The 26,413-nt window shown below is 40.9% G+C and overlaps 1 protein-coding gene across 2 annotated transcripts in view; it reads left to right on the forward strand.

Annotated features, from left to right (window-relative positions):
- RELN (reelin) overlaps nt 1-26,413 on the forward strand; it is a 516,612-nt gene that overhangs the window by 421,747 nt on the left and 68,452 nt on the right. For both annotated transcript variants that reach the window (XM_021682887.1, XM_021682888.1), the window contains exons 29-41: nt 749-906; nt 2,182-2,389; nt 3,564-3,640; nt 9,968-10,126; nt 10,314-10,502; nt 11,006-11,279; nt 13,606-13,746; nt 13,852-14,029; nt 17,368-17,452; nt 18,279-18,461; nt 20,813-20,984; nt 21,085-21,187; nt 22,902-23,131. In XM_021682887.1, the coding sequence (XP_021538562.1) occupies nt 749-906; nt 2,182-2,389; nt 3,564-3,640; nt 9,968-10,126; nt 10,314-10,502; nt 11,006-11,279; nt 13,606-13,746; nt 13,852-14,029; nt 17,368-17,452; nt 18,279-18,461; nt 20,813-20,984; nt 21,085-21,187; nt 22,902-23,131 (2,157 nt within the window). The remainder of the gene's footprint in view (nt 1-748; nt 907-2,181; nt 2,390-3,563; nt 3,641-9,967; nt 10,127-10,313; nt 10,503-11,005; nt 11,280-13,605; nt 13,747-13,851; nt 14,030-17,367; nt 17,453-18,278; nt 18,462-20,812; nt 20,985-21,084; nt 21,188-22,901; nt 23,132-26,413) is intronic.

Genomic DNA, 26,413 nt, shown 5'->3' on the forward strand with positions numbered 1-26,413 from the left:
AACTTACCTCTTTCCTGCCAGGATCATGTCAGTGGCAAATAGCCAGAGTCCCCTTATGTGTCCTAACAAAGAACGGTCTATCTGATGGTCTCAAAAATTCCTAAGTAGCCTCTTCTGAAAATGCCCATAAAATCAGTGTGATGAAAGGGTGAAATATTAATCACGTGAAAGGAATGCCTTTCTGGTTTTTATTATTAAAAGCTTATTAGATGGGGGGCGCCTGGGTGGCTCAGTCAGTTAAGCATCTGCCTTCAGCTCAGGTCATGATCCTGGGGTCCTGGGATCCAGCCCCGCATCGGGCTCCCTGCTTAGCAGGGAGTTTGTTTCTCTCTCTCCCTCCGCCCCTCCCCATGCTCATGCTCTCTCTGTCTCTCTCTCTCTCTTTCACTTGCTCTCTCTCTCAAATAAATAAAATAAAAAATTTTTTAAAAGAAGGTCTATACAGTTTTAAAACTTATGAGATGGAATATATACAAGTAAAAACCTACAATATGTGTCTGACCATCAAAAATCTTCTGTATCTGATATCCTCCTGGTATTGAAACATTTAGGCTGAAGAGGAAATAAACAACTTTCCAGAAAGCTCTGAGAGAGACACTTTATTATGAAGGTTAAGTGTGCAGTCAAGTGGCCGTGACTTTCAAATAAACATGAAACCTTTCTTGAATTTTTCTGAACCCTTCTATGTTTCAGGGCTTTTGTACGAAGTATTGGGATAAGAAACACATGTGTTGTTTTTCCCCAACAGTAAAACCAGATTCCGATGGATTCAGGAAAGCAGCTCACAGAAAAACGTGCCTCCCTTTGGTCTGGATGGAGTGTACATATCTGAGCCTTGTCCCAGTTACTGCAGTGGCCACGGGGACTGTGTCTCGGGGGTGTGTTTCTGTGACCTGGGGTACACTGGTAAGGCTGCAGACACGTGTCTGATGGTTTGTTTGCAAAATACTCATCTCTAGCTACTGTCTTTCATGTTACTTCTTCCAAGGAAATAGATTCTGAGGTGATTCTTCTTTAAGTCCTAGTTGTAGGAATTTGCCACCCAGGCACTTGAGGTGCTAAAAGATATTTTGTAGTTTTGAGCTGCCTAAGGAAAAAAAAACAAAACAAAACACAGTAACATCAATTTCACTCCCTAAAGGAGATTTATTTATTAGTAATAGTGATAGTAGTTAACATTGCTTTCGGCTCTACTCTATGCCAGGCACTATATAGTAAGTGCTTTTTATATCATCTCACCGAATTCTAACAAAAACCCTGTGCCATAGGACTTAATGTTATTGTCTTGTTCATATTTGAGGAAACTGAGACACAGAGAGACTTAGTAACTCTCCCAAGGGCACGCAGCTAGGAGTCGCTGAAGCTACACTTCAGACTCTGGCAAGTCAGTCTCTAAAACTCAAACCTAAGCTCTTCCTTGACCACTTGGCTGCAAGGGGCTCTTTGGGCTCTTCACATTGCTTTTTATAAGAAATGTAATTTTGTACATGCAAAGTAAAAGTCAGTGTCTGAAATGATAAACCCAAGACTGTCAAAAGAGAACTTTACAAGAGAAATATTTTCTGACCACAGTTACACTTGGCTATTGTTACAAGCAAAAATAAAAAGGGAGCTGAGATTAAAGAGTAAAATTGAAGAAAATGTTGTAAGTTTCAAAATCTTTGTTAGGGTCTTTCCTAGAGGCAACTTCAAAAGGATGCTTCCCAGAGATTCAGCGCTCTGCCCTTCATCTGGAGCGTGACCAAAGACAAACATATGTCGTTGCAGACCTTCTGTGGAGAGTCCTGCCATTCATGGTTTCAGGGGTGTTTTTTTTTTAAATCTGGGATTAGCTCTCCTTATTGATCCTCTGATAGAAGGACAACAAAGGAGCAAATTTTATGGTGGACAAAATCTATTTTTCAGTTTGCCCACATCCTCTTGGTAGCAAGAACCATGGACATGTGTGGTTCCCAGAGTCTCTCTACAAATGAGTAAAAAATGATAGAGGTGGAATCATGTTTTTGATGATGGTAGAAGTGGCCGCATTTCTGACAGACAATGGTGGGATACCGATTTCCATGGGTTTCATGCCCCTAAGCCCTGTGGAAATGCTTCCTTAGCCCATGCTCTCAATGTGCCTTCTAATGTATAATGATTTCAACAAAGCCTCTCTCCCCTATGTATTTCTTTTCTCGGAAGCCGCACAAGGAACCTGTGTATCTAATGTCCCTAATCACAGTGAGATGTTCGATAGGTTTGAGGGGAAGCTCAGCCCTCTGTGGTACAAGATAACCGGGGGCCAGGTTGGAACCGGATGTGGAACGCTGAATGATGGCAAATCTCTCTACTTCAATGGCCCCGGGAAAAGGGAAGCGAGGACCGTCCCTCTGGACACCAGGAATATCAGGTACAGAGTTTATTGGTACACTTCTCTGAGAACATAGTATTTACCATGCTTTGTGGTCTAACCTGAAACTCTCTGTGCTGTTATTGAAGATTTACGTAAAAAGGCTTCTCTATATAGATTCTGATATGTAAAAATGAATCATAACTTTAAGGCCATAATAAAATATTTCTGCAAAATTCATACCGCAATTTGTTAATCAGCCTACAGACATCACTAAAGTCTGTGTGTCTAAGGTATGTCAGCTTGGTTTTCTAAAGTTCTGTGTTACTACAGTGTTTGGTATTACGTTTATATATGCCAGGTGAAATGAAGATTTTTTTCAACTTTAAATTCTGTGTCCGAAAATGATGTGTTCCACTGATTGACATTTATTTGTATTTGCTTATTAAAAACTGCTCCAGAAATTTAAAATACCTACACTGACACCTACTGGTAAAATAAATAACTGCTTAAATGAAATAGCACGCTTAAAATAAAACTACTTTTTGTCTTATTATCAGTTAAATTATTTGAGAATCGGAAGAAAGGAAACTGAAGAACTATTTGGAACTTCTAGACCTTGTCCTCACTAAAATCTGGGGTTCTGTGTCACGTTTTTTCCTGCCTTCGATCTCTTTCCCCTTCCTTCTGAGTTCTCACAGAGGTGCACCTGTCACATAGGCCCCCTCTTGGTTACTGTGGACTGAGGCCTAATTTACATCACACTGAGTGTCAGCTGTGAAAAATTAAACCGTCTGAGTCTAAATCAGTAATATAGGTAATTATGTGGCCCTAAACTAATGTAGCATTCAGCTTCTTGATGTTAGATATTTCCTCATCCTGAATTTCCAAGAATAGTATTATCTCGATTTACGGAATGAGCATTTCGGTGATTACACTAAATTATATCAGACATCACATTAAAGTAGAGTTCAACTGTTTCCTTTTGTTTAAGTCATTATTACTGTATAAAATTAATGGTTATTAAGTAACCATTTATAAAATGGTTACACAATTAGCTTGCTATATAATCTATATAGTTTCTACTTTTCATATGCCCTTTGTGTTTAAAAGTAATATTTTGGAATTACAGAAGCTTTTTTTTTAATGTGTCAAAACGCAAAAGTTTAAATTTCTTCTGAACTTACCTATTTGTAAGTAAACTGAAGTTTGTGTCCCGCCCTCCCCCCCCCAGACTTGTTCAGTTTTATATACAAATTGGGAGCAAAACTTCAGGGATTACCTGCATCAAACCAAGAGCAAGAAATGAAGGTAAGCTATTGTATTTCCTTAGAAATTGTAGTTACTGTGGGCAAATTACTCCTTTTCCTTCCCAGAGTTTGCCAGGATTTTGCAAACTGAGATGCTACCCTGAATCATTTCTTCTCTTCTCTTCTCCATCATTAAATGATTAGCTGCAGAGAGCCATGATCTTTTAGGTTCCTCATCTAGATCCTTAAGCCTGGAAAGCTTATGGATCGTGTCAGAGTATATTTGTTTTGATCTGAGTGTATTTGTTTATGGTCAGAGTATATTTATTTTAAGGAATGCTGTCCCTTTATAACTTTCAAGAGGGAGGAAAAAATAGCAGAGCCTTTTACATTTAGTGTGGGACGAGAAGCTTGTTTGCAAGGGCATTACTGAATGCAGATCAGACTCTGTTTCCTGCCCATAAATGTTCTGGGGGTACTAGCATCCTTTGGTAGAAGGAACAGTTCTTGACAATGATAAACCTTAACTTTTACTAAGCACCTATTATATGCAAGGCACTGTTCCAAGTGTTCTATCTGTTAATTCATTTAATCTTCATCCTACTTCTTTGTCATAGGTATTATTAGTCCTATTTCACAGATGTAGAAACCAAGGCACAGGTAGGTCAAGTAACTTACCCCAGATCATGCAGTCAGTAAGTAGATGAGCTGGGATTCAAGCCACTGATGCTCGTTCCAGAATGGATGCCTTAACCACCCATATCCTGCTTCTCTCTTTGCCCAGAGCTCTGCTTTCTCTAGGCTTCCATACCATCTTCTGCCTCAGTGATTCAGTTCTGAAAGAAATGCAGAAGGCTTATAGCATGTATAAGTGGCCTCCGGGAGCTCTGCAGATAGGAGATGCCCTAAGGAACCCTGAATGGGAGTTTTCCTAGCACAAAACCCATGGGCTTCTCAGATGGGTCCTCCTCCAAACCTTGATCTCATGAATGGCACGTGACGAGTTGTGTAGCTTCTGAGTTTGTTATTATCTCAGGCATGACTGTGTATGACATGTTGGCTTAAACCCTGCCTGGTAGTCAGTAGAGCTACTGATAGTTCTAATGACCGATCCTGTATGTCCTCAGCCATATTGTCACTGACTGAAAGCTTTCAGGACTTTTTCTGAGTATCTCAGTACTCTTAGTCTAGTAATCATCCAGATCGTCGATTTACTGAAGCAGTGGTCTAGAAACTTTTACAGACCATTTTGCGTTCCCTAATGTCTTCAACAAATGTCTATTCAAGAGTCTGCTGTAAGCCACACATGTTCTAGGCTGTAGATACCGTATCCCCAAACGTCTGATTCATCAGTCATGTTGAGCTAGGTTATGCTGCTATCACAAACAGCCCTCTAAATCTCAGTGGGTTAAACCAGAAGAAGTTTCTCCTTTGTGCTACATTTTCATCGAGGCTCATCCGAGGTCCTCCTTCCAGCACCCAGGAGAGTGAAGCAGCTGCTGGGTAGATTCTGGATGTTGCCCGCCATGTGGCAGAGGGAAAGAGAGAGTGTGGCGAAGGAAATGAGAAGTCCAAACCACCACGGGCCAGAAGGGGAAGAAGAATCAGAGTGGCCCTCTTACCACAGCAGACAAAATCCCGGCCCCGAAGGGTACTTCCCTCCTAGTGAGAGGAAAACACACAAATAAGCAAAATGTCAGATTGACAGCTAGGAGGAAATAAAGAAGCTGGTGAGGTGGACATCTGTTGACTGAGAGATTTGATTTAGGTAAAGTGGTCTGAGAGGGGCGCTCACTGAGGAAGTAATGTTTAAATTGAAATCTAAAGGATTGGGGCACCTGGGTGGCTCGGTCATTGAGTGTCTGTCTTCGGCTCAGGTCATGATCCCAGAGTCCTGGGATCGAGCCCCGCATCGGGCTCCCTGCTCCACAGGGAGTCTGCTTCTCCTTCTCCCTCTGCCCCTCCCCTCATATGTGTTTTCTCTCTGTCAAATAAATAAATAAAATCTTAAAAAAAAAAAAAAGAAACCTAAACGATGGAGAGGAGCCAGCAACATGATGAGCTCAGGGAGAGTTTTCTAGTCAGAAGCAGCAGAGGCCACAAAGTGGCAAAGAACTGTGATGTTGGAGAACTGAAGGAAGGCTAGTGTGGCTTGGGACTCATCGAGAATGAGGGGCAGGAGCCCAGGAATACAGGGCCTTGCTAGCCACGGTAGGGAAATGGGGTCTGAGTCCATGGGTCATGGGCACTAACTGAAGGCTTTGAGCCCAGGCAGCAACATAATCTGACTTAAAGTTTTACAAGATCGTCCTACAGAAAGAATAAGTAGTTCAAAACACATAAGTATTTATAGAACATGTGTTTGCCCATGCAGAGGTGTACAGGAGAAGACAGGGTCCTGTCCTGAAGATCTTTTCTGGTTGGAGAGGTAGAGCATTTTAACATTTCTTTTAACCGTTGTAATAAAATTACTATAAAATACTTGGTGGTTGGAACAGTGTAGCAATTGTGTAAGTGACTCTTCTGAAAATTACAGATCTGTGGATATGAGCTTTAAAAAAAACTGACCAGAGTAGACTGGGAAGCATCCACCTGTCATAGAGATGAAGTTCTGCTCGACACTTAACCTCTGACTACAAATGCTGTTGCCTGCCCTGCCAGGCAAATTCCCTGAGGACCCGTTTAGGAACAAGCAACTTTCTCTCAACTACTCTTGAGCCATTTTCTTGAACTCCTTGCTAGCCATGTAATTCACATCCCACAGGCATTTCTCAGTCTTTTATTGAAAACTGGTTGTTAAAATGTAAATCTGCCTAAATCCTTGAACCAATCTCTTCCAGTTGATGAAAGTACAGATTTTTTTACTTACTCAAGCTGAAGCATTAATTTACGTATTTGGAATTAAAATCAAAATTAGGCTATTTTCAATAAGAGTGGGCAGAACACAGATGGGGTTGTAATTTAAAAAGAGAAATGTGATGCCCGAAACACTCGGGAGATGAGCTAAAATGGCTTTGTTTTTTTCAGATGTGCAGTGTGTCAGATGACACAGCTAATGGGGCTCAGCAATTTATATAAAATAGAGATACTGCTGTTTCCCTTTCTTGCATTCCTCCATTGTTTCATACTTCTGGAAGGCCCTCCGTTATTGTCCTTCGGGATTGGGTCCTAATCTCTGCAGACCTGGTTGTGTCACTCCTAAAAAAGCTAATGAGGAGAAGGGCTGCAAGCAGAAACCAAATGGAATATGGACCACTTGAGTGGTTCTTCTCATGTACATCTGAATCCTCTAGGAAGCTTAAAAGGCAGATTCTGATTCAGCAGGACTGTGACGGTATGGTGCATAACAAATTACTCCGAAACTGAGCTGTTTAGCACCACAAACATCAGTTATCTTCTAGTTTCTGTGAGTCAGGAATTCAGGAGCAGCTTAGCTGGGTGGTTCTGGCTCAGGATCTTACATAAGGTTGCAGACAAGACAAAAGCCAGGAGAGGGGCACTCATCTAAAGACCCAAGCAGGGCTGGTGGATCTATTTCCAAGAGGCCTCAGTTTCTCGCTGGGTGGACCTGTCCATAGGCTGCTTGAACATCGTCCCTACTACCTGTCAGCCGGCTCTCCTCAGAGCAAGAGATCCATGAGAGAGCACAAGGGAGAAAGTGCAGAGCCTTTTGTGGCCTAGTCTTGAAAGTCACACACTGTCATTCCTACCATATTCTATATATTGCATGCAAGTTACTAAGTCCAGCGGCACTCAAAAAAAAAAAAAAAAAACAAAGGGGGGGATTAAACTCTACTTTTTGAAGGGAAGAATGCCAAAGAATTTGTGGACATGTTTTAAAACCACCACAGGTAGGACCTGTTCCCAGGTGATGCAGGTGCTGGTCCTTGGACCATACTTTGAGTAGAAGGTACTAGAAAGGACTAGCCAGTGAGATTTTATTCTCATGATGCTTCCTTTCTGGTACTGTAACCTACCTTCTGAATAGGTCCCCCCCCCCGATAGATAACTATCTAAATTACTCTCTCTCTCTCTCATATCTTATTAAATATAAACCATATCAACGCAAATTAATAGCCACAAGAAAAACTAAATTTTGAAGTGTCTGTTCTCTCAGCCACCCAAATTCACATTAAAAGCCAATAGGACATATTTTGAGCAAACGTCAAAGGTTGGAGACTGGGGTTTTGCCAGAAGTTCCTCAACTTAACTAGAATAAAGACTAGAAACAGACTACCTTCCATTTTCTTCATGAACTTTACTGTGACTTTCTTCCTCCAACACATGGATCTATAGCCAGCCACCCACTGAAGCTTTAACTGCCAATCTCTACACTTATATCCATCATGCTCTCTCTCCAGAGAATTCCTGTTCTTTGAGCTATTTTTATCCTCTCATTATAAATGATGGTTTCTTCTATTTTAAATACGGTAAGATTAATTCTTCTAAGAGTTCTAATTTTTTGCGTATTAGTCATTGTTGTTCCTCGCATCCTCCCTTGTCAGATGTGGTGACAATAACTCCATGTGCTAACAATTAGCCTTAAAAGGCTGTCTCTGGGTTCTATATTTTATCCTAATAGTTCCTAGAACTTAATTTTAGTAAACTCTTTGTTGCCCAGCATGATAAAAGTATTGAGATCTTCCCATCAGTCAGTAATGAGGAAATTAAAAAGTTACCATATGTTTCATGAATGATTTAAAGTTTTTCAAAAAGGTTAAGATATGGGTGCCTGGGTGGCTCAGTTGGTTAAGCAACTGCCTTCGGCTCAGGTCATGATCCTGGAGTCCCTGGATCGAGTCCCGCATCGGGCTCCCTGCTCGGCGGGGAGTCTGCCTCTCCCTCTGACCCTCCCCCCTCTCATGTGCTCTCTCTCATTCTCTCTCTCTCAAATAAATAAATAAAATCTTTAAAAAAAAAAAGGTTAAGATATAACAAAATTAGTATAACAAATCCAACTTTCCTAACATAATTTCTGTGAATACTCAGGAAGTACTTCAGGGGGCGCCTGGGTGGCTCAGTCGTTAAGCGTCTGCCTTTGGCTCAGGGCAGGATCCCAGGGTCCTGGGATTGAGCCCTGCATTAGGCTCCCTGCTCCGCGGGAAGCCTGCTTCTCCCTCTCCCACTCCCCCCGCTTGTGTTCCCTCTCTTGCTGTGTCTCTCTGTCAAATAAATAAATAAGATCTTAAAAATTGGGGAAAAAAAAAAAAGTACTTCAGTATCCCCAGTCACAATTATGAGTATGCAGTGCCAGTCTTAGGAACAGTTACGGAATAGGCAGTTAGATAGATGCCAAGAAAGCCTTCTGCCCCTCCCATCAATAACAACAGATAGATGGGTGGATAGATAGATAGATCGATAGGTAGATCGATAGATAGATAGATATCCTGTCGATGCCCATCATTGGCTTTTTTTTTTTTTTTTTTTTTTTTTTGCATTCAACCTTACCCTTTCCCTGTCCTCTTTTAAAATAAAAAAGTTTCAGGGCGCCTGGGTAGCTCAGTCAGTTAAGCGTCCAGCTCTTGATCTCAGCTCAAGTCTCGATCTCAGGGTCGGGTGTTCAAGCCCCATGTTGGGCTCCACCCTGGGTGTGGAACCTACTTAAAAAAAAATTTATAATAAAAAAGTTTCCAGGAGAGGTAGCAGGGCCAGTACATATGGTCCTGTAACTTGAATGTGCAGGTCACTAAATCATGTCACTGTGGTAACAGGTGGAGGAGGGATATTGGGTAGATGGGGTGGGTATAGAGGGAAAGGTTGACACAAAAAGGAGAGTAGAACTAATATTGAATGGGAGTGAATTTTCTGCTTTGCTATTTAGTAATTTGACCTCATTCCAGCTTCAGTTACCAAAGCCTGACAAAGTATGAAGGGCCAGTGAAAGGATCGTTCTGCGTAATAGAATTTTCAGATTGGGCCCTGTTTACTGTCTGGTGCTTCGGCAGAAAAGAGCCCTACTTGATTTTGTGCTGGGAAGTTGAGATATTTCTTCTGAGTGTATAATAATGAGATGAGACTTGGTAATGTTCAGGACAGAATCTAAAATTCAAATACATGATCTGCAGTGGATTTTTACGTCCCCCTTACCAGCCCACTCATCATTCATACAAAGCTGAATAGTCTTTAAAAGAGCTTATGTTTTTGTTTTTGTTTTCTTCTTCTTCGTCTTCCATTTCCTGGGAATTGGTGTACTAGAAACTGTCAAGGAATTGATGAGCCTTCAGGTCTACTAATTCATTCCTAGGAAGTTAGATGAATGTGCCCTCGTTCTATGAGATGCAATTTGAAGTTTCTGCTGCAGTCTTGCCATTTAAAAAATACTGTTCCTTGCCCTTTTTTGCCTCTAGGAAAGCTGTCCAAGTAACTGGATTTATGTCTTTTAACTCAGGGCTTGTTGTTCAGTATTCAAATGACAACGGGATACTCTGGCATTTGCTTCGAGAGTTGGACTTCATGTCATTTCTGGAGCCACAGATCATTTCCATTGACCTGCCACGGGAGGCGAAGACCCCTGCCACAGCTTTTCGATGGTGGCAACCCCAACATGGCAAGTTATTGCTCACTCCACCCTTCCCGGTGGCCTTGAGAACATATGGTTAAAGCCGCATTGTACCATATGCTTCTTAATTTGCTGTCAGTTTCCTAGACAATTTGATTTAAAAGCATAGTCATAAAGATATTCATATAGCTATATAACGAACTTTCTCTAACTGCCTTTATTCATCGGATTTCAGGGAAACATTCAGCCCAGTGGGCCTTGGATGATGTCCTTATAGGAATGAATGACAGCTCTCAAACTGGGTTTCAAGACAAATTTGATGGCTCCATAGATTTGCAAGCCAGCTGGTACCGAATACAAGGAGGTCAAGTTGGTATTGACTGTCTCTCTATGGATACTGCTCTGATATTCACTGAAAATATAGGTATATATTTTCACCAGATAAAGGGAGAATATTTAATTAACTAGAGGACTAAGTTAACTAAAACCCAAGAGGAAACTCTCTAATGCAAAACTGTGTACATAACTGCCTGGGCTGAGGGAGACTCTGGAAAGAAAGGAGTTGGGTTGACTTCTAAAATAACTTGGTGCGTCCAGCTTGCCTTAGAACCATCCTTCGTGCGTGATCTAACTAAGGTTTCCTAAAAGAGCAATAAAATCTCTCTTGGAAGACATTCCCGTGTCTCATGATTTGCAGAATTGCAGATAGAAGACTCTCCAAGTTGGTCACGCTTTTCAAATTAGCAGCCTTCCATGGGTCCAAGCCTCTGCTAGCCAAATAAAAGCAGTTATTGTGGGATGAAAAGTCACTTCAGTTAAGACAGGATCCTTGTTTGCTCCTGAGCATGTTTATTACAAGCACAAATGCCAAATAAGCAAAGAGAGGACCATTGTATACTACCGTTCAACTTCTCCCCTTTTTTGTAGGAAAACCGCGTTATGCCGAGACCTGGGACTTTCACGTGTCGGCATCAACGTTCTTGCAGTTTGAAATGAGCATGGGCTGCAGCAAGCCCTTCAGTGACGCCCACAGCGTCCAGCTCCAGTATTCTCTAAACAACGGCAGGGACTGGCATCTGGTCACCGAGGAGTGTGTGCCTCCCACCATTGGCTGCCTGCACTACGCAGAAAGTTCTGTGTACACCTCAGAACGATTCCAGAATTGGAAGCGGATCACCGTCTACCTTCCACTCTCCACCATGTGAGAACTGTTGTGTGACTTCATGTCAGAATGTTAGGTTCCTGTCACGTCATTTGAAAATAATTGTGATTCCACTTAGCAGTTCTGACTCACGATAATTATGCAGGGAGTCTGCCAGGGCGGGGGGGTGCGGGGAAGTACCAGATGCTTGGGGTTGCAATTTTTTAATGTGTCGGTGAGTTCCAAAAGTTTTACGGGTCTGAACTTTTCTGTTCTTTGGCAACAGGAAGGCTGCCCACCAGACTCAGTTGTAAAAATAATCTTGTTCTGTTGTAAAAATACCCAATAACCAGAGTGATATTTGTTCACATGGAGCAGTATGTGAAATCATCACATGTGGAAGAATAGTAGCCTTAGTTTCTTTTTTTTTCTTTATTCTCAGTACCACAGTGAGAGTAAAAAGTTGGTTCCTTTGGAACGCTCATACTGTTTTTACATCTTTCTTCCCCTCCCTGGGATTTCAGATCACATTCAAGAGTTGTATTAGGGCTTATAGCAGGCTCCCTCGTTTGTGATTTAGGCATTAGGATAATTTGGGGATCCTTCTAGGAGCTGATGTGTCCTGGGGCGGCTGGTCAGAGATCGTGCCGTCCTGGGACTGCTCCCCTCCGGTCCCTGCCTCACCCTGCCGCTACGCTGTTCTGAATTATAGGCATGTTGGCTTCTGCAGGCTACGTTTACCAGGCTCCTGCATCTGCTGGCTTCCTGGTAGATTTAGTGGCACAACCTGGCAAGATAAGCAGAGTGGAAACGGAGATAAAACAGGGTATCCCTCCCTTTCCCTTTCTGTCTCAAGTGCATCTTGGCCAACTTCAGTGGCTCCCGCTCTCCAGAGATGGCCCCCTGTGGGACCCTGGCCCCTGGGCACCCCCAACACTGTCTCCTCCCTGTGTCCCTCCAGCTTCGGACTTGTAGCGGCTTCCCAGCTTTCGCCCAGCTCTGGTCTCCTCACCGCCGCTGTTGGCTTCTCAGCTCTGGCACTGACCGTACCTCCAGGTCCTTGTGTTAACGCTGTCTAGATTAAATACTCACAGTGGTTTCCATTTTGCTGATTCGATTCTGACTGAGAGGTGTACAACCAAATGGCAGAAGAAAAAATGCAGGAAACCAAAGCATTTTAGCATTTAACCTAAAATGGTTTCCTGTGGACCCCCAGAGCTTTAAAGAGTGTTTACTGGGAGCTCATTTATTCGCTTTATTGTTATTCAACAAACGTTTATTGAATATCTACTGTGTTTTAGAACTCCAATGCAAAATGAATAAGCTGACGCCAGGATCCAAAGATCTATTTAGGATAGTGGACATCTCAGCAGTTATTTATGACATAAAATGGTGACATTGATAATACTCAGGGATGTTATTGAAACTCAGGGGGAGGGGTACTACCTAACTGAGGGAGCTTCCTGGAGGCGCCCATCTCTGAACTGAGTGAGGGAGCAGAGCCTGTGGGGTGAAGAGGGCTTGTGGGAAGGCATGCTGCCACTTGGCGTGGACCTTCCCTTCGTTGGGGAATCACCGGCAGGGTGTTAGGGGAGGTAAAGCCACCACACCAGCAGCCATGTTGCGCTGAGGGAGAATTTGTGTTGGGAAACAACGGCACTTGAAATGTCACTATTGAAATTCTACTTCAAGATTCCACATTCCAAATAAGTGACTCACCGACTTCTGCTGTGCAGCCCGTTCCTAAGCGAGGGGCTGCTACTGCGGTTTGGCCCAGGCTGCATGTATTTCTGGATAAGGTGATCTTCTGACAGTGAATTCCAAATAGCAGATTGCAAATAGAATGGAAAACGCGGGCGTGCATCATATCGTTCGGGCCCTCACCTCTCAGGAGCCAGGCCTCAGGCACCAACACGGAGGCAGACATCCCTGGGGTTTCTGTTTCCAGTCTCAGAAACCATTTAGAGACAGTAGCGCAGGGACCTCATGCCCAGAACTTCGTGAGATTCCAGCTTCTCCTCGTGTTTCTCATGCATTCCGCCTCTTTCCTCGTTCTAAATGGCAGGAAAAGCCTGAAAGCAAAACCCCAGATTCAGTGCGTAGTTCAAACACATAATAAATCGCTAGTCTGAGATAACTTTCCCACCCCAGGTGAGTTAGGAGACACTTGTATGAAAGGAAGGGTGAGATATTTACAAACCATGTTTTCTACTCTCGTTGGTGGGTTCAGCAGAAAAGAGCATCCAACACTTGGTGTGAGAACTAAGTGTCTCCAAGAGGGAACTAGAACTTGGAGGAGGGCTCTTCAGAGTGAAAGGGGAGTTAAAAGAAATGTTCTCCTGCTTTCAAGGGTGCGTGTCGAACCAAGTGTGTTATCTTTGGTTAGATCTCCCAGGACCCGGTTCCGATGGATTCAGTCCAACTACAGTGTGGGGGCTGACACGTGGGCTATTGATAATGTCGTGCTGGCATCCGGGTGCCCCTGGCTGTGCTCGGGACGAGGGATTTGCGATGCCGGACACTGTGTGTAAGTCAATGAAACTGGCAGTTTCTTTTTCACAATGCAAAAACAAAAATGGCTTTCGAACTCACGACAGATAATGCCTTTCCTCCACTCCTTTTTTTCTCTTAGATGTGATCGGGGCTTTGGTGGTGCCTACTGTGTGCCCATCGTTCCTCTGCCCTCAATTCTTAAGGATGATTTCAACGGGAACCTACATCCCGATCTCTGGCCTGAAGTGTATGGTGCCGAGAGGGGGAATCTGAATGGTGAAACCATCAAATCTGGAACATCACTTATTTTTAAAGGGGTCAGATAAGATTCTACTTCTCTACTCTGCTACTGAGATTCCTTCCTTCCCTCACTGCTCCACACAAATGTGTTTCTGAACCTGCTCAGATGGTGCATTATCTTATACAAGGCTGTTGTCTTCTAGTCCAGACCGTGTTTTCTCCTCTGTTCAGCATAATCATTTTTTAGCATCACTTAGGCATAAAATCTTTCCTCTGCTTTGGTGATCAGACCTTCATTACTTTCTGCTGCAATTATATATGTGTGTGTGTGTGTATGTGTATGCATATATGTATACACACACACACATTATGCGTATGCAGTTTCTAGAATCTTGAATTCTAGAATGTAGCGTTTTATGTGTTATTGAATATATAACTTGCAGAACTGAAAAAAATGATTTTATAAAAGGTCTTTGCTTTTTCCTTTCTTTTTTTTTCCTTTCCTTCCTGCCAATAGAGCCCTTTCGTGACTTTAAGAAAACCAAACATTTGAATCAAGTGAAAAAACATTCTCAGACATTGTTAGTCTATTTTTGTATTTCAGCCTAGATGTCTGGTGAGAGGGATGTTAAGCAATTGTGTGAAACACTGTACTGGTTGGCGCATCTTTCTATGTGAATACATGCTATAGAGAGAGAAAAAACACTTAGGGGGTCGGAGAGATTTACAAGTCCTTTCCATCCACATTTCAGGATGGAAGCTGCTGGTTTTTACGTGTGTGTTTTTTCAGTCTTGTCGGAGGCATTAGCTCTGATTACCACTAGCTCACTTCCGATCTGCTTGTAGCATTGACAAGACCAAAAAGCAGGAGCCCTGTGACTTTTCATGATTTAAATATCTTTACCTGATAAATTTTTAAGCAGTGGGCTTAACCTGGTCCCTAGAGCCTAAGAAGAAGGAAGACACAGAGTGTTTTCTGTTTTCCCTTTAGCCATCCAAATGCAAGAGCAACCAAGCATTATATGTATTAGACGTATTGCTTGTCAGCTCTGCAAGATGTAGAGTGGGCCATTCAGTAGGGTGCAGTTTGACCTAGAAAGGCATTCTTTCGTTAAAAAGGAAATGATCGTCTCTTTTGAATGTTTATAGATTCAGGAGTACTATCAGCTATTAAAATAGCTCTTATATGCCAAAGAACTCCCACATTTAGTACAAATGGATTAATGAACCTGGAAAAGAGATGGGAAAAGAAACCTATCCGTGTGAACTAGAATATGCACAGAAGCAGGGCTTGACATTTCCAACATGTAATTAATATCAAGTGCTGAGCTACAAGCAAATACTACAAACATGAAAGATACTTTCATATACATTGTGCCCACTTTCAACATAACTGTTCCTACAAGATGTAGTGTGCAATGGTCCTTTGATGGCTGATATGTATTTGCCCATGGGAACAATTTCATACTTAAGTTCCATAATCAAGGGGGAGGAGTCATCATAATCCTTTAACTTGATGTTAGCAAGCGATCTTTATTAGCTGGATCTTTCAACTACCCACCTCAAAGCTTATTCCTTGCAAGTTGAAGAAGCCACCTTTCCTCATCACCTCAACCTCCACGTGGCACCAAGATGTAAAACCATTCAAGGCTTTGTGCTTGTCAGGGTACACGGGAGAGAGTGTCTCTCAACAGTGAAACATGAAGAACAGGCATTGACCAGGTGTCACGGGCTGAGCAGGGCAGTGAGTTATTAGGGTAAAAATAAAAAACAACAAAGACTGGAAATATAAGGCTTTTACAGGGCAACCTTCAATCCTGGAAGTTTGAATTGATGCTTTGTGAAGTTCAGGGACAGGTATACATGCCGCTACTTTTTCATGACAGTATTAAATAATTCTCAAACTCTAAATTTAGCACTATCTGGATTTCTTCTCCCAAAAGCAAAAGGTGATTTAATAAACGAAACACTGGTATCCAATAAAGGCTGGAAGATAAGTTACACAGTCTGACAAATCTGGGCTCAAATTGTGCCATCAACACTTTTAAGCTCTGCAATCTTGAACAAGTTACTGTCTCTGAGTTTCAGTCTCCTTCTCTGTATCATAAAGATAATAATATCTTGCCCTTACGAGTGCGATGTGTGTTAAAGGAAAAAGGTGTCTATTTTAGAACCTGGCATATTACAGGCATTGAATAATTCAATAATACGGTTGCTATTAGAAAATTAGTTCTATTTAAAGTTTTTCAGTTATTGAGGATTTTGTGCTGGGTAATAAAAGAAAGAGGGCGAATTTGCTTTCTCTAGCTAAAATTACATTTGGTGTTTATTAGTTGACAATTAAGAAATCCAGGGGTGCCTGGGTGGCGCAGTTGGTTAAGCGTCAGACTCTTGGTTTCGGCTCAGGTCATGATCTCAGGGTCCTGGGATTGAGCCCTGCCTCAGATTCCCTGCTCAGCAAGGAGCCTGCTTCACATTCTCTCTCCCTCTGCCCCTCCTGCTCATTCTCTCTCTCTCTCTCTCAAATAAATAAATAAATCTGGAAAGGAAGGGAGGGAGGGTGGGAAGGAGGGAGGAAGGAAGGAAGGAAGTGTCCACTCAGTATCACACAGTCCTATACCACCGAAGAGTCACTTCATTCATAAGTCACAGCTAAGATGCTAAAAGGCTTATTTGTACCTTAGGACATTTGCATAGTGAAATTCTATTTTACTGGCTATCACTGCAGTCCTGGGTACACACAGAGAAAACAAGCTATGGGGCCGTCAGTCCCAGGCAACCAGAAATAGTTAATTAGCAGAAAAAATTACCAAAGCTAATGTGATCGCTTTCTTCCTTCTTTGGCTTCTCTGCATGAGCAGTTATAACCGAGGCATGGGGACTCGCTTATTATGCCTTATTTAACCTGACCAGCGGGAGGGTGTTGTGTCAGCCTGGATGAGAGCCTCCCAGCGTGGTCAGAGTGCACAAAGGAGTAGTAAGTCCCTACGACTCCCTGGAACACTGAAAAAGTTACCTCTTAGTTCCCAACTTCCAGCAGGAGCACTTGGCAGAGACTTTCCATCTGTTTCCTCATTACTCCTCTCATGGGGTGCTGTGGTCAAAGGAGGCTTCTTTTTAAAAAAGCCTGCAGATAGGGAATGCTGTCATTTTTGCACTGCTTTTTATAAAAGTCACAGCAAAGTGGGATGTCGAGTTGAGACAATGAAACTGGGTTACGCAGTCCTAAGAAATGAAAGCCTTAAGAAAGGGGAAATGATCCATTTTTCCTTTTCAACTGCACCCACCATTGCTTCTGGATCCTTACATGTATGTATCTGTTACTTAGCTAATGCAAGTTAGGTGTATAAAAGTCAAACGAAAATAATTCTGCAGATGAAATAAGGTTGTTTAACGTATATGTTTGTGTTTTCAGGAAGGACTGAGGATGCTTATTTCAAGAGATCTGGACTGTACCAATACTATGTATGTCCAGTTTTCACTTAGATTTATAGCAAAAGGTAAGTCGTTTCTATGGGTAGAATTCATTATTTCTCTTCAAGAGAACTCCCCCTTGCCTTACACAATTCCTCCCCCACAAAGAAATGATAGATTTGAGGCCCATAAGTTCTGTTACATGGAAGAGCTGACATAAATATAAGTAAATAAATGTTCATAGATGTGCTTCTATAATGTAAATTCATCTTAATATAAGGGTAAGATAACTACTGATTTTGCAAAAATGTCATATAGCTGTAGTAATCATACTAATTCTATGGTAGCTAGATTTATCATTCTGTCCCTGAGTCTTTTTTCCACCACGACTTCCTAGGTATAAGAATTTTAAATTTTAAAAATTTAGCTTGTGGACATTTTGAATTTTCTTTTATAGGTGTGAACCCCCAAAAGACAACTCTTTGCCATTATGACCTTTCATATTAACTAAGTCATTTCCTCAACAAATAACGCCCTTTGGATATAATAAGCTTTCAAGTAGATTTTTGTTTGTATCCTGAGATTTAAGTGTTTGACTATTTGTAAAATTGTGATGCCCGTGGAAGCAAAATTCTCTGATATAAGATTTCCTAAATGAAATACAGAAAGATCTGTGTTCATATCTGAGAAAGAGAGGGAGATACTGTTGTGTGAAAATCTGAGATCTGGTGTGCGTTTTGAGATACAATCATCCGGAAAGCTCCACCTGACGTTGCTTGAAGCTGCCTCCGAAGCACTTGGACTAAAGCCTCTAGGGGAATATAAGTCAGTTTATGCATCGATGCCAAAAAAATAGTCTTAGAACCTACTTTTATCACAGTATGTTTTATGCCTGTGGTGTCTTCTCTCTAGGTACCCCGGAGAGGTCTCACTCTATTCTATTACAATTCTCTATCAATGGGGGAATCACTTGGCACCTGATGGACGAATTTTACTTCCCTCAGACAACCAACATACTTTTCATTAATGTTCCCTTGCCATATACTGCCCAGACCAATGCTACAAGGTTCAGACTCTGGCAACCTTATAATAATGGTAAGAATGCACATGTTCGCCTATGATCAAAACTGACGATGGCATTTTACCATGTTTGTTTCTAAGATGTGGAGGAAGTGTTTGTCAACTGAGTAGTTTTCATTGTCCATAACACACATTTTACCTAGAGGAGTCTCAATGAATATTTAACTTTATGTATCTTTATTGTCTCTTTGTATTTGACTTATAAGTTCTCTTGATGATGTAAATATAGCTAAAGCCCCTTACAGAGCTAAGGTTTTTAAAAAACAATTGAGCATTGGGCCACCTGGGTGGCTCAGTTGGTTAAGCATCTGCCTTTAGCTCAGGTCATGATCTTGGGGTCCTGGGATGGAGCCCTGCTTCAGGCTCCCTGCTCAGCGGGGATCCTGCTTCTCCTTCTGCTCCTTCCCCCTGCTCGTGGGTGCACTCTCTCAAATAAATAAATAAAATCTTTTTTAAAAAATGTAGCATTATCGTTAGTCACTCCTCAATTGTAACTACATTCCTGCTGAATTCATTTGGGAATAAATAGTTCTTCTGAGTGTGGCATTTCATTAGTGAGACAGAACAACATTGCAGCAAAATACCATGACAAAGTGACAGGGACTTACACCAAGCAGAAAGTACCTTAGATAAAATATTCTTATCACATACCCCCGCCTCAGTGATAAGTTAAAGTGAATGTATAATTTAACAGCATTTTCAGATGGCTACAGAAAATGATTCTACAAATTCGTAATGTTTTATTGCTTCCAATATTTCTATTAACTGCTGATTATAAAGGACCAGACTCTACCAAATCATGCATTTAATGGCCTTACTCTGAGTAAGCATGGAGATATCCCATTAAGCGTATTCTTTGCAGAGGTAACACAGAAATGAATAAGAAAAATGTACCGCTATCTCTAAAATTTAACCTGAGTATTTATTTTATACTAGTAAGCCAGAAATAATTTTTAACTTATTACGAACAGAAAAAATAATCTTTTATAATCACCAGATAAAAGTAAAAATGAATAAATAAATAAATGCAACCAAGTTTCACAATCCAGAGGATCATTGTCTTCATGTTATGATTGGAATTTTACTTACCTTTTACTTTATTGTTTTCACCAACTGCTTCCAAAACAAGAAAAGAGAAGAAAGCTACTAGAATTAGTACAGTGATAGCTGGGGCACCTGGGTGGCTCAGATGGTTAAGCGTCTGCCTTCAGCTCAGGTCGTGATCTCCAGGTCCTGGGATTGAGCCCCACGTCGGGCTCCCAGCTCAGCGGGGAGTCTGCTTCTCCCTCTCCCTCTGCCTCTCTCCCCTTGCTTGTGCTCTCTCTGTCTCTCTCTCTCTCTCAAATGAATAAAGTCTTTAAAAACAAAAAAAGAATGTACCAAAAAAGAAAGAACAGTGATAGGATTAGAGAGAGAGAGAGAGACACATGTGACTTCATTTAAATCATCAGGTTATTTCTACAAGCTCCTGTTTACAAGTTATATATATATTTATATATAATATATAAATCTTGGTAAGAATTGTAGTCAAAGTAGAAATCAGCGAAGAAGCAACCTTGGGGAATCTTGATGTTTCTGCTTTGGCATGGTCTTATTTCCTTGTTTCCTTGAGTCCAAACAGCGCTTTGCAAAGACAGCCTGGGTTTGTCCTCCTCCCTACTCTGTAGGTATCTTCCTTCAACACCCAGCCTGTGTTGCTGAATCAAATTCTCTGACAGCCTACGGAGTGATTTTACTAGTTTTCTGGATAGTTCCACATATCTTCAAATAAACATAAAAGTTTTGAAAAACATTAAAAAATGTACATAACACAGAGTATCTTCTTCTGTGTAGTTTTAACAATTAAATAAAATTATGCATCAGGCCAGGGTTTCCATGACCACAGTCCTTTGGCCTGACCGTAGCATGATGCTACGTCATGAGCTGACTCTAAAAGGTCATGAGTTGCTCCTCGAATCGACTAGTATACCTCAGTTTTAAATCCGCAGGCTTGACCACCTGTGCTCACAGATTCAGGTATCTTACAGGTTCTCCTAAACCATGAAAACATAATTCAAATCCCATTCTTGGCAGCAGAGGGTCTGTAGCACCCACTGGGACTGGGAGGGGAGCACAATTTCACAGACCGTCTCAGCTTTCTGAAATCAGTGAGGCTGTTCCCTGCTCTCAACTTAATATGATTGACAGCTTGATTCTTTCATACTTTAAATACACTGTTGCATAGTTTGTGTTTCTCTGTCCCAAAGGCATATATTTAACCTGTTGTTACTGATTCCTTTCTGTCCTTCACTTTCTTCCAACGAGCAAAAATGTCCCTCCAATTTCCACCATTGGAAAAACTTTTTTTTTATCCAAAAATGCCTTAGGTAAGAAAGAAGAAATCTGGATTGTTGATGACTTCATTATTGATGGGAATAATCTAAACAACCCTGTGATGCTTCTGGATACATTTGACTTTGGACCCAGAGAAGACAATTGGTTTTTCTATCCTGGTGGTAACATTGGCCTTTATTGTCCATATTCTTCAAAAGGAGCCCCGTAAGTCTTTAACTGAGATGTTAAAATAAAACCATCACTCTCTACAAATGACAATGAACTTTTGCCCAAATGGATTTCTTGTTGTTTTCTTCCCTAACAGCGAGGAAGATTCAGCTATGGTATTTGTTTCAAATGAAGTTGGTGAGCATTCTATTACCACTCGTGACCTGGATGTGAATGAGAACACCATCATACAATTTGAGGTACTTGACTTTGTTCTATCAAAAATGCTTTAAATTTTATCTTGAACAAAAAGCCAGGAAAGAGAAGGAAAATCTCAGATAATTTCATGTGTTACGACTTTCCATTTTTGTGCAAGGACAAAAGAGGTTTTACATCATAATTCATTTTTATTAGCAGAACCAATCGTCCTACTAAGGTTTATTTCTGAGTTTTTGTCCTTTATTTATGACATAATCTCCCTACCTACTACAATGGGAAGTTGTTGAAATAAATTATTTTAAACATTATAAAAATGAAAAGGGCCATACTATTCTAATATTATTGTTTTCACAATTTTTATGTGTTACCTAAGACCCAGTTAGTGTAACTACCGTTACACCATGCTGGCACATTTATATAATGTTTATCATGGTGCCGTGAATTTTACAGATAAAACAACACTACACTATTTTTATAATTTTTGTGTATTTCATTAATATTCATGGACTCCTTATAATTTGGAAGAGAGCAAATTAATAATGTATAAAAGAAAAACTTTTGTGTATTTCAAGACTTAGATAAAATCAGCAGAGCCAAGGGTGCATTGTGCCAGCATTCAATAGTACTAACTTTCAAAAATGCTTGTTTCATAGTTGAGATCTCTAGCTGCCTTTAGGAAGGCTTACAATAGTGCCTGACTGCATCAACAAAATTCTGAATATTTCTTTAGATTAACTCTTGGTAGCCTCTAAATTAGAGTTGTCTCTTGCATCTCAAAAGTCAGAGACCACGTGATGCTGTCATAGAGAAATTATTCTGGATCTATTTTAAACTTTGTTATATTTTCTAGCTTTATTTTAAGTTGCTTAAATAACCTTCTATTATATTTTATAAATGTATGCTTTAAATGTTAATTTAAAAAAATAGCACCTGTGGCCCTGTTCTGTTATCAGAAGATCTAGGTAGAAACAAATGCCTGTAGTTGAAACGTTTATCTGATGTTGATACTTCACTCATCAAAAGGTACAAGGGGTAAGTTCAACAACAAAAATTATAAGTATAAATATATCCGGGTGCCTCAAGAGCAAGAAAATATTAATCTCAGTTGCAAGAGGGGAAAATTGCATAGGAAGAATTACATGCATTTATTTAAGTTTTAGTTTATTTACTTGAAAGCATGGAAAAAGGAATGAAGTAATTATTTCCCTAATGATTAAGAAGGTCTTTCTGAAAATGCTCTCCCTGTGCCACGGAAATCGTGACAATAATTGTATTTTGTTGAATACATATGGAAGTTTTTTCACGTGCGGAACTTTGGGGATTATTTGGAAGGCGTCACAGGAAGGAAAACAGAAGGCCTTCCTATCTAGCGGACTGAAAAAAAAGTTAATGGTTAGAAATAAGGAAACAGTCTTTTCATTACGATTTGCTTGGCTTGGCTATAAAAGTAGGCCAGAAGTAAAATTTGGAATCCATGCCAGCCTTACCCACTTCCTAGCTTTTTATAAAATGAGGGAAAATAAATTTTTTATGAGACCCTTTGAGGTTCTTTATGAAAAAATTATTATTTGAAGGTAATATATGATATTACTCAGTTAGGCAAAACAGAATTTTATAGTGTTAAATATTTCAGCAGGGCAGCTCCCAGGAAAACGGACTCTAGAGAAAATAATGAAGTGCTGAATCATTTCAAGGCCTGTTGCTCTGAAGTAATTTGTATCGCTTTTTTTGGCTTTTTTTCCCTTCCTCCCCCAGATCAATGTGGGATGCTCCACGGATAGCTCGTGTACCGATCCAGTCAGACTGGAGTTTTCAAGGGACTTTGGGGCGACGTGGCACCTGCTGCTACCCCTCTGCTACCACGGCAGCAACCACGTCAGCTCCCTGTGCTCCACCGAGCACCACCCAAGCAGCACCTACTACGCGGGGACCACCCAGGGCTGGAGGAGGGAGGTCGTGCACTTCGGGAAGCTGCATCTGTGTGGGTGAGCGCCTGCCGCTTCGCGCCGCCATCTTTCTCCTTTGGTGGCGTTCTCCCTGAGGTCACCGTTGACTTGCCACTTTACGGGGGGCGCCTTCCCCCTAGTTCTCCTCTTCAGCAGATCCGTGGAGGCTCCAGACATGGGACTCCGAGCTGACACACTACTCACTTAGAGTTTGAAGGGAGATTTAAAAGAGTACATCATGGGCTGCACTCTGTAGGGACTCATAGCCCCCACAGGTCTTTATTAGATCCATGAGGAAGCAGCAGATATATGGTTTTCTCCATATATTGTAATGTTGTAATCCCCCCCCACACACACACCTGCCCCCACCTCCCAGGATAAATGCAGTGAGAATTTTATGACTTTCGGACATCTACCTGTGTCTCTTATGTAGGGAGAGCACACAGCGGGAGGATGGAAGCCCACAGAATAATCTAGGTGACTCATAAAAAAAAAAAAATTGTTCCACTCTTCCCCCGCCCAGGCATTTCTGCTTTTCCAACTTCTTTCAGCGTTCTTGTTCCATATATTTGACTCTTCTGTTGAAAACTATTTGGAGATAAAGGACTTCAATTCTAATAGAAATGAAATGAATAGTTCAAAAACTAAACCTAATAATGCAAGTGAACAAAGAGAGGAAGTCAACAAAGCAGGCTGCCTCAGAATTTGTCTTTTCTATCAGAAGAAAAAACTTGTTCTTTCAGGGTGAACATGTCAAGAAAAGAAAGCACTAATGCACTTTCAAGATGGAAATAGATTTACATTCCCAATGTGAAACTCAGCAAATTTATAAGTCTTGAGTCTTCAAGCAAAATGACTAATACCTAGTACTTTTCCAAAGGGGTGAAAGTAAATTTTCACAAGTCTGCATTCTCTTTGAACATAAATCCATTTGCTTCTCATCATATCATCAGCATAATTTTTATAATTTGATTGCTAAGGACTTTAATATTTTGAGCTGTCAAGGGTGTTATTTGTTAATTTTTGATGTTACATCAGGATATGATCCCAATGGAAAATCCAACTATTAAAAAAAAAAAAAGCATTACTAAGCAGAATGTCCTCACGGTTCTGTAGAAGACAGAGCTGACAATTTAGCCAGCACAACCAGAAAGTTGTTATTGCTGGGAGTGGGGAGGATTGTCTATAGAAGAATATGGCAGGGAGAAACAGCTCAGGAAAAACTTTTTACCCAAAATCAGTTGTATTATTTAAGATCCTATGTTGCAGGAAATATAAAGGGCTTACCAAAAAAGTGGAAAAACTTACTAGAAGCATACTGGGGAATTTCATGGACCCCACTTAGAAAGTGTGAGGGGCTCAGCAAAAGGAGTGTGTGACCCTCATTTTTATCATGCTGACTTTAACATCACTCAGCAAACGACCACTCTCATGTGCTGGAACTCTTAACTCCACATTTCTAGAAAAGACAGTCTGAATCAATCAGCTATAGTCAGAAAGCTAAGCCATGCGACAGAAGCCTAGCTGCCCAAAATCCACGCTTATGGGCAGTATAGGCAGAGAAAGGCCTGCAGGCCGATCACACAGGCACCTAGGACCAAGATCGTGACCATTATGGTTATTGTTGAAAAGCTCCAAATTTTCTCTTTAATGGACCTCTCATTTCCTCCTATTGCTTGGCTAAGAATTGGATTAATGAGGAAACCACCCTAAAGACAGGGTGTAGGGCATGAATTTACATTGTTTTAACAACTGAGACTTGCTTCAGCACATTCCCACATGGAAACAGTCCTCTTTAAAGAAATATGGAATAAAGTCACAGGACAGTTGCTTCAGTGTCATGGAAACCACCTCACTTAGAATTGGTGATGTCCACGGGGCTGTGCTGACGCATAAGGGAATACAATTTGGAAATCTGAACGAGAGAAATCATAAGGCAATATAATTTGAACATTAGAAATGTATATATTTTCACCCGCTGCTATTGAGTGTCAGTTTAAAATATACCTCCTCCAATGATAAAGGTGCAGAACTTAGGCCATCGTGTTATTTGTACTCCGTGTCATTTTTATTTCTATAAAAAGAAAGGAAATCTGTCCAAGAGGCATGCCCACTCTCAGAATGGTATAAACCTACCCTCCAAACTGCCTTCAACCATTTCTGTGAAGAGAAGTATTGGCCTTAATAGTGTTGTCTGGTCCTTGTTTCAGGAAGAGAATTAGCACTCTTGTTAAAACCCACGCAGGCATGAATTGCTGGAAGGCAAAAGTTAAATTTTCTCCAACTCAGTGAATCATTGCTTGGTTTGTATTCAACATGGTCCATAGTGACAGTACAAGCCAGATGCTAAAAAATGTACACAACCCATGTGTAAATTACCCTTTTCTATGCACTTGGTGGACACCAGATACCAAAAAAGCACATGAAATGTTTTCAGGTACAAAATGACCATGTTTGTCGATTCACATATGAAGCATGAAGTATTGAGCTTCCATTGAGTTGTATTCACATCACCTTTGTGTCCTTTTCGTCTAGGAGTCTTTCTGTCTGTAAAACTTCCTAATTGCTTTTGCTTTATACAGTTTCATAATGAGTCAACCAAAACCCCTGTCTAAAGAAAGCACCATTATGTGCTTGAAATTTTAAGTTTACATTTAAAAAACAGATCCTTTTGAATACCACTGACTTGGGAGAACAGACACTGACATTCACCAGGGAGGGTGGCAGTGAGAAATTTTCAAAATAAGGTTTCAGCAGAAGGGAAGCACAGTGAAACCAGACCCTTCAGCCCATTTATCATAGTGCTTGCAATTTCTGTGTCAAGGCAAGTGAACAATAATAAATATCCAACCAAGGTGGTTCATTTGTATTCAGAACATTTGAATAAATAAAGGAGTTCAAAAAAATCCATGTAGGCTTTTGTTCAAAGGAAAACTCTAGCCATTTCCCTCAGCTCAGCAGTCTGGAAGTTCAAAGGGTAGAAAGTGCTTCTTGCCAAGACTAAACTCTGACAAGTATTTGAAAATAAAATGTAATTATGAACTGGCATTTTGGGAGCAGCTCAGTGTGGTTGGAGTCTTGAGATAAACAATGAAATTAGGGTTAAAATTATATGTGGGAACTTGACTCCATCTGCTTTACGATCTACTGAACTTTAGAAGCCTAATGAATACTTCCAAAATTGACTTCTAATTTCTGTTTCTCAAATTAAAAAATTATTCTGAATTTGGTTTTGATGATCACTGAAAATGGGACACATTCATAGGGTACAAAGATGAGTGTGCATGCCATCTCTATCTCCATCCCCTCAAAAATAAATCT

Source organism: Neomonachus schauinslandi, chromosome 12, assembly GCF_002201575.2.
Source record: "Neomonachus schauinslandi chromosome 12, ASM220157v2, whole genome shotgun sequence".
In the NCBI taxonomy this organism is placed as follows: Eukaryota; Metazoa; Chordata; class Mammalia; order Carnivora; family Phocidae; genus Neomonachus; species Neomonachus schauinslandi.